General features: G+C 50.5%; 1 protein-coding gene across 2 annotated transcripts; it reads right to left on the bottom strand.

Moving 5' to 3' along the window:
* Positions 1–1992: 1992 nt before the first annotated feature.
* CYP1A2 (cytochrome P450 family 1 subfamily A member 2) lies at positions 1993–7665 on the bottom strand. 2 transcript variants are annotated; one of them, XM_025883969.2, is made up of 7 exons: positions 7617–7654; positions 5937–6767; positions 5265–5385; positions 4702–4791; positions 4319–4442; positions 3117–3203; positions 1993–2394 (listed from the first exon to the last, which is right to left on the bottom strand). In XM_025883969.2, the coding sequence occupies exons 2-7, from the start codon at positions 6753–6755 to the stop codon at positions 2097–2099; spliced, it is 1539 nt and encodes a 512-aa protein (XP_025739754.1). In that variant the 5' UTR covers positions 6756–6767; positions 7617–7654; the 3' UTR covers positions 1993–2096. The 2 variants fall into 2 exon arrangements, with proteins under 2 accessions (XP_025739754.1, XP_073733563.1); XM_073877462.1 differs by lacking the exon at positions 3117–3203 and having other exon boundaries at positions 7617–7665.
* Positions 7666–8084: the final 419 nt, after the last annotated feature.

Here is an 8084-nt window from a genome sequence, read left to right as displayed (position 1 = left end):
CTGAGCCGAAGGCAGATGCTTAACGACTGAGCCACCCAGGCGCCCCATCTCTTTAGGTCTGTTAGTATTTACTCTATATATTTAGGTGCCCCTATGTTGGGTGCATATTTACAAATGTCATATCCTTTTGTTGGATTGACCCATTTATCTTATGTAATGACCTTCTTTGTCTCTTATTATGGTCTTTATTTTAAACTCTTTTTTGTCTGGGGGCGCCTGGGTGGCTCAGTTGTTAAGCATCTGCCTTCGGCTCAGGTCATGATCCCAGGGTCCTGGGATCGAGCCCCATATCAGGCTCCTTGCTCGGCGGGAAGCCTGCTTCTCCCTCTCCCACTCTCCCTGCTTGTGTTCCTTCTCTCACTGTGTCTCTCTCTGTCAAATAAATAAATAAAATCTTTAAAAAAAAAAACTCTTTTTTTTCTGGTATGTGTATAGCCACCCCAACTTTCTTTTGGTTTCCATTCACATGAATTTTTTATTATCCCTTCACTTTCAGTCTGTGTGTGGCCTTATATCTGAAGAAATGAGTCTCTTGGAGGCAGCATATAGATAGGTATTGTTTCTTTTATCTATTCATCCACTCTGTCTTTTGATAGGAGAATTTAGTCCATTTACATTTAAAATAATTATTGGTATGTACTGGTTGCCATTTTGTTAATTGTTTTGTGGCTCTTTTGTATTTCTTCTGCTCCTTTCTTCTTTTCTTGCTCTCTTCCTTTGTGATTTGATGATTTTCTGTAGTGGTGTGTTTATTTTTGTTTTTGTTTTTTTATTTTGAACATAATATATATTTTTAAACATTTTATTTATTTCTTTGTCAGAGAGAGAACATGCATACTACACACGTGCACAAGCAAGGGGAGCGGCAGGCAGAGGCAGAAGCAGACTCCCCGCCGAGCAAGGAGCCCGATGTGGGACTCTATGCCAGGACACTGGGATCATGACCTGAGCTGAAGGCAGACGCTCAACCGACTAAGCCACCCAGGTGCCCAATCATTGTAGATTTGGATCAAGATATATTACTAGCGGGGCACCTGGGTGGCTCAGTCAGTTGAGCGTCCAATCTTGATTTCTCCTCTGGTTGTGATCTTGGGGTTGTGAGATTGAGCCCCGCCTTGGACTTCATGCTCAATGGGGAGTCTGCTTGGGATTCATGTATTAGGTCTTTGTCCACGGATCCTGGCTCATAGCTCCCCAAACCCTTGGAATTTCCTAAGTGTTGATAATGATGAAGATGTCTTTTGTTATGTTAATGAAGGTAACATTTGGACTGCACTCAGGGCAGGAGCTGGTTGGTCGGAGATCCAACCATGTGTTAGAGTGGGATCAGTCCCACTCCCTGACCTCCAGGGAGAGGAAAGGGGCTGGAGGATCAATCAGTCAATGGCCAAAGCCTTAGTCAGTCCTGAGTTTGCAATGAAGCCTCCATAAAATCCCAAAAGGACTGGGCTCAAGAGCTTCAGGTTGGTGAACACACAGAGTGGGGAGAGTGAGGTGCTTGGAGAGGGCATGGAAGTTCCGTCCCCCTTCCCCAGACTTCGCCCTGTGTATCTCTTCATCCGGCTGTTGATTCATATCTTTTGCCATATCCTTTAATAAACTGGTAAACCTAAATGTTTCCTTGAGTTCTGTGAGCCACTTTAGCAAATTAAAGAACCTAAGGAGAAGGTGGTTGGAACCTCCAATCTGAAGTTGGTTGATCAGAAGCACAGGTAACAGCCTGGGGCTTGTGACTGGCAACTGAAGTCAGAGGTGAGGGGAAGTCTTGCAGAACCGAGCCCTTTACCTGTGCAGTGTCATGCTATCTCTGGGTAGGTAGTGTCAGAATTGAGTTGAATTCTTGGACACCCTGTTGGTGTCTGAGAATTGCTTGGTGTTGTGTGTGTGGAGACCCCCCATGTTGAAACTGGGTCCAGAAGTGCCCAAAGATCTGTGAATATACTAAAAGCTATTGGATTGTATGCTTTAAGAAGGTGAATTGTATGCTATGTATATTATGCCTCCATAAAGCTTTTATTTAAGAAAAGGATAACAACAGGGGCTGAGGCCCCATGGGTGATCCTTACCCCTCCCTCTGCTTTGGCATGTCAGTGCCTTCACTCGGTGGAGAAGCGTGGCCGTGCCTGGACATGCTCACAGTGGGTGTGCTTCATGGTCAGCCCATAGATGGGGGTTAGGTCTACTGTCACACCTGCTGGCACACTGAACTCCAGCTGCTGCAGCAAGATGGCTAGGAAGAGGAAGATCTCCCACTTGGCCAGGACCTCCCCTATGCACCGGCGCTTGCCCATGCCAAAGATCATCACCTTCTCACTCAAGGTCTTGTTGATTGAGGTGCCATCAGCAGTGAGGAATCGCTCTGGTCGGAACTCAAATGGATCACCCCACAGCTTTCTGCAGGAGGAACAGAGGAGATGGGATTTCTGGCCAGGGGAGACCCTGGGAGGAAAAGCCTTGGGGAGACTTCTGTGGATGGCACCAGTGTTAGAATAGATTGAGAGTAATGAGAAGAGAGTGGAGAGAGGAACCAAACTGTACTTTCATGCTTATTTCTTTTACAAAGCTCTTTCTAAAATGATTGGCCTTGCAAATGGTGCTTTGTCATATCAATTTGTTATTTTAAAGAAATAATGCTTCAACTAAAAGAAATTAAAAGAAGGAAAACATCTCTATCCTACTCAATATACAAGGGGAATCAGCAGTATATCCTGGTTTATGCTGTGTTGTTTTGGAGTATTTGTTGACAGCATCCCTTTTCACACTCAGAAGTGCCTCAGTTTGGGTGGTAAATTATATGGTCCCCCTACCTCTAGGCTAGAGTGGGATTTTCCAAAGAGAGGTCGCTGGGCCATTGACATCACAATCACCTGAGGTACTCCACTTTACCTACCAAAGTAGAATTCTGGGGGATGAGGCCCCCTAATCTAACCAACCTTCTGGTCATTTCCTATGTACACTAATGTTTGAGAAACATGGACCTAAATTTTGCCACTTAGAACAGAGTATATATAGCAATTGAGGCCCCATTCCTCTATTTATACCCAGTTCCTAGGGGTACAAACAGCCTTCCTGTCTGCTGAATTTCATGTATTTTTCTGTGGGGGAGGTACACTCACTGGTCATGATTGACGTGCCACTGGTTTATGAAGACACAACGTTCCTTGGGGATGTAGAAGCCTTTCAGTGTCGTGTCCCTTGTCGTGCTGAGGAGGGAAGAGGGCTCTGTCAGGCTCAGGGCAGGAACACTGGGGCATGTCTCTAGGAGCTACTTGCTCCTACTTTCCCCCCACCCCCCGAATAGCTTGCCCTCCACAGTCTCCATAGTCTCCATATCCTACACTGGGAGGGACTATCAGGAGCAGGGAAGGGATGAAACTATCCTTCCCCTTCCTCAGCTCCTTCAACTTCAGCCAGTGTTTACTAAACTTTTGTTTGTGTCCAGCTGTGTACTTGGCCATCCTCTGGAGCCAAGAGACAGGCAGTCTGGGCTAGCCCTGAGGAGTTCCCAGCCTGGCTGAGGAGTCAGGCCTTTTGCTCTGGGAATAACTAGACCAACATACGGGTAGAAGTAAATGTTCACTAACTCTCTTCTCTTGACATTGTTTTTTTTTTTTTTAAAGATTTTATTTATTTATTTGAGAGAGAGAGAATGAGAGATAGAGAGCACGAGAGGGAAGAGGGTCAGAGGGAGAAGCAGACTCCCCGCTGAGCAGGGACCCTGATGCGGGACTCGATCCTGGGACTCCAGGATTATGACCTGAGCTGAAGGCAGTCGCTTAACCAACTGAGCCACCCAGGCGCCCTCTCTTGACATTGTTAAAATCCCAGGACATAATCAAGGACAAATGACTGATCAGAGAATGAAGCTGTGTTAGCTGGATAAGTCAAGAAAGCCTGCTAGTGAAGGGCAAGTTTGTGATTGACCTTGGACAGGGATAGGATTCTGGTAGTGGAAGAAGAGGTTAGAAGGCATTCCAAGCAGAAGGTCCAGCATAAGCAAAATTGGAGGTTGACTGCATCATGCTGGCCAGGTGCAGTGAGGCCAGCCTGGCTGGGTTGAGAATACTTGTAGGGAGGGAATGAGAGCAGAGGTGAAGGAGAGCTGAGGTCAGGAGTGTGACTTTCTCCTGAAAGCTGGGTAGTTTGATCATGGTTGGACTGGTTAGGGGCAGCCTAGAGGTTGAGGGTCTGTGAGGAACTTGGTGACACAGCCAGAAATGAGAGGCCAAGGTCTGAGCCAGGGCCAGGGCTGAGAAGATGGGAGGAAGAAACATGGTGAGGACTACAAAGGTGGCAGGTCAGGATAAGCTGGCTTTACCTGTGCGGGATGGTGAAGGGGACGAAGGAGGTGTGTCGGAAGATCTCTAGGATGAAGGCCTCCATATAGGGCAGCTGGGGTCTGTCGGAGAGCCGGGGCTGCCGGGCCCTGCTGGTCACTGTGTCTACAGAGAACAGAAGACCAAACAAGGCTTAGGGCTGCCCTAACTGCTCCATGGCATCTAAGTCCTCTATTACTTGGAACTATGCCTTCTCTATCTGAGGCCCATTAACCACCCTACCCCCAGCATGTTCTAGGCAAGAGTGGGCACCATTATATGCCCAGGGCTGGTACATAGTAGGTACAAAACAGCTATATGTACATTGAAGAAATGACCTGGGGATCCCAAGTCTTCTCTCAGCTCATACATCTCTACCACATACCCAAATCCTCCTGGATCTTTCTCTGTATCTCAGCGTTTGTCACAAGGTATATGAGGCTCCAGGAGATGGCCGTTGTGATGGTGTCAAATCCTGGGCAGCATGGTGCAAGGTGAGGAAGGGAGGAAGACAAGAATAAAAAAACAGCATTTACTAAGCACCCAGCACTTATGTACCAAGCATTGTTTTCTCTGCCTCCTTCCCCCTACATCCTCTACCCTCCATAAGTTTCCTGAAGGCAGAGACCAGGTCTCCTCAACACAAATTTGAGTCACTAGTTTCATAATTAGCTGCTGGAATTATAGGGATCTAGACTTACAGGCTAGAGAACCCCTTATTGTTCAGGTGGGGAAACTGAGGCCCAGAGGCCGAGGGGGGCTTAGTTGAATTCCCACTGGGAATTGTTGGCCCAGCCTGGACTCAGACCCTGAACATGGGCCAGGTGTCTGTGTCCCACACCATCTGGTATGTGGTTAGCAAATGATGGGATGGACTCAGGGGCTGGGCAAGTCTGTGGGTGAACAGCAGGCACTGATGGATGGAAGGGGCATGGGTCTGGTTCCTACCTGCCCCAAAAATGTCATTGATAAGGTTGACGATCTTCTCATGGGGGATGTGGCCACCACCAGCTCTGGAGCCCTTCTCATTGTGCTTTAAGAGGGCATCTGTGATGTCCTGGATGCTGCTCTGTGGGGACACAAGCTTGGGGCATCCTGGCACTTCCAGGTCAGACCTTGCCCTACCCACAGAGCACTCCTGCCCGGCCTCCAGGCAGTAAGCTGGGCTTCCAGGGGCAGCTGCTCCAGTAGCAGCCCTGGGTGCCCTTCCTCCCAATAACCCAAGGGGTCCAATTTCAAGGGAGGAGGTTGGGGGAAGTACTGGGAAGCCAAGTGCCACCTGAGCTGAGGGTTAGCTTCTGTCAGGGTTCAAGTTCCTGCAGAACAAAAGCCTTCTCATGATAACAACCCCCTCCCATCGCGGCACTCTGCCAGGGCCCCATTCACAAGCAAATATCTCTGGGGCTTTGAGCAACCCTGAGAGGGAGGTAATTGGTTGAGAAAACTGAGGCCCGAGAGGGAGAGGGATTGGTCCCAGATCCACACAGTCCATCCAAGGCATTCCAGAGCTTTCCTAGGCCTTGGCAGCACATCAGCAGTGTGTGTACCTGGAAGCTGGGTGAGAGGGGCTACACCCAGGCCCTGCAGGGTGTCCCCTCACCACCAACACCTTGGGCTCACCTTGTCAAAGTCCTCGTAGTGCTCTTGCACAATTTTCTGCAGGAACTGCAGGAACTTCTGGTTAAAGGTCTTGAATCTCTGCAAGGTGGGGTTGGGCATATATCGCAGGATGGGGAAGAAGTCCACAGGGTTCCCGGAGGAGGCAGTCTCCACAAAATCGTTGCTGTTCTTTATAAGGCTGAGCATTTCCTCACTGTGCTGAGGGAAGTGCTGCCCAAAGCACATGGCACCAATGACATTGGCCACTGAGAGCAGCACTTGGTTGTAGGGGTCAAAGTGTCCAACCTCTGCCATCTGTTCCTGCAACCTGCTGAGGAGGGCCTCAGCCTCCTTCCTCACATGCTCTTCCAGGTAGCAGGAGGATGAGGAACCCGGGTCTGAGGCAATGGAGAAACTTTTCAGGGCGTTCTGGGCCAGGCGCCTGCGGGCAGCCCACACTGGTCCAGAGTCTGGGCTGAAGGACATGCTTTGGCCATTACTAATCAGAGTGAAGCTGTAGAGGTCAGGCCGGCCCTTGAAATCCTCACCCTGTTGCACCAGGGCTTGCCGGATGGTGTCCAGGCCGCTGAGCACCAGCACGGGTGTGGAGCCAATGTGGATTTGCAGCACGTCCCCATAACGCTGGCTCAGCCTGGACAGTGCCAGATGTGGGTTCTTTCTCAAGGTCAGCATGTTCCCCAGCAGGGGCCAGCCCCAGGGCCCCGGGGGACTCTTCAGGCCTTTGGGAACCCGAGGCCGCCAGGCCTTGAACACCCAGAGCACCAGGCAGAAGGTGGCAGAGGCCAGGAGAAGCTCTGTGGTCATCTGGGACAATGCCATCTGTACCAACTACTAGGGAAAAAGAAGGAGCCAGGCTGAGTGTCAAGATGGAGGCATTCCTTCCTTCCTCATTCACTCACTCAGTCAGTAGACACTGGCATATGTTAGGTGCTTGGCTCCCAGAAAGACTAAGATACATCCACCATGGGTCCTGTGTCCCAGGAGCTCACCCTGAGAGCATCAGAGAATCTGAGGCCTGGAAAGGAACCTCAAAATGCCCAACCTGAGTGTCTGCACTTTGAGCCCAGACCCTCCCCTCTGCCCATCTCCTCAGTCTCCAGTTCTGAGGCTGGAGTGGAGGCAACTGACACTTCAAAACAGGGAAGCACCCTTGCCAGCCCCCAGCTCAGGGTTATGCATGGCATTATGCCAAAGGGTCTGTGCCAATGCTGGCTTCCTGCCAATACCTCCTCCTACCCAGGGAACAGGGAACTGCTCCCAGCCAGCAACACCAAGGAGGCCAAGGTCCCACCCAGGGCTGATGTGAATGACTGGTGATGGCCCCTTCCCCAAGGCACTCTTTACCACATCCAAGGAGAGCACATCCTCTCCATCCCCTCACAATATTAGAGCCTGAGGTTGGGCTGCAGCCAGAGCCACAGCTGCCCTCGTGCCAGGTGGGGACCCCTCCCCATTTCTCCATTTGAATCACGCTAAGGTCCTTAGAGATGGCCCAGTCCAAGCTGCCAATTGAAAAATGGAGAAACTGAGGTCTGGAGCTGGGCAGGAAGGACTAGAACTCAGGCCTCCTACACCTAACCCACGGTCCCTTCATTCCTCCATCTCCACTGGTTCCCAGGATATATTGGGCGGGGGTGGGGGGGGTTCCCAGGGACTGGAAAATGAGCCCCAGAAAGGTACCTGTAGAGGCAGGTGCTTGAAATCAGCAGGCTTGTGGAGGCTGGTACAGAGCTTCTGGCTCTGGGGGAGGGGACTTTTTATAAATACCACCCTCTGTCAGATTGACCAGGCCATCCTGGTCACCTGATATCAAAGTTACCAAATGAAGCTGGAAGGGTCAGCCCTTGGCCTTGGGCCATGATCCCTCAGCTCCGCCTACTACCCATGGCTCAGGGCAGCACTTCAGGGAGAGGTGTTATGTCCCTAGGGAGGAATGCCCAGCTCTTTTCAGGGTCCCTAGGATCAATAGACTTATTTCTTTCCAGGGCAGGGTGCTGGGAGCAAAAGTCTTCGGGGTTGTTCCAGGCTCCTTTCCCACTGCCCCCATGAGGAGAGACCCTGCCTGAGCCCTTGGACCAGGCTGATCTGTTCCTCTCAGGAAGGGTGCTCTGTAGCACCCCTCCGACCACCTGCAAAACCAGGTAGGGA

This window comes from Callorhinus ursinus, unplaced genomic scaffold (assembly GCF_003265705.2).
Source record: "Callorhinus ursinus isolate GAN/ISIS: 27379988/994484 unplaced genomic scaffold, GSC_fseal_2.0 scaffold25, whole genome shotgun sequence".
Classification (NCBI taxonomy): Eukaryota; Metazoa; Chordata; class Mammalia; order Carnivora; family Otariidae; genus Callorhinus; species Callorhinus ursinus.
This window is presented reverse-complemented; position numbering and strand designations above follow the sequence as displayed.

What these genes read in the sequence shown, in the direction of transcription:
- CYP1A2 (XM_025883969.2), bottom strand. Translation starts at nt 6,755, where the DNA reads ATGGCATTGTCCCAGATGACCACAGAGCTTCTCCTGGCCTCTGCCACC. An exon ending in CAATGACATTTTTGGGGCAG is followed by an intron (nt 4,792 to 5,264) that starts GTAGGAACCAGA and finishes CATGCTGCCCAG; the next exon opens with GATTTGACACCATCACAACG. An exon ending in TGGCACGTCAATCATGACCA is followed by an intron (nt 2,395 to 3,116) that starts GTGAGTGTACCT and finishes TTCCTCCTGCAG; the next exon opens with AAAGCTGTGGGGTGATCCAT.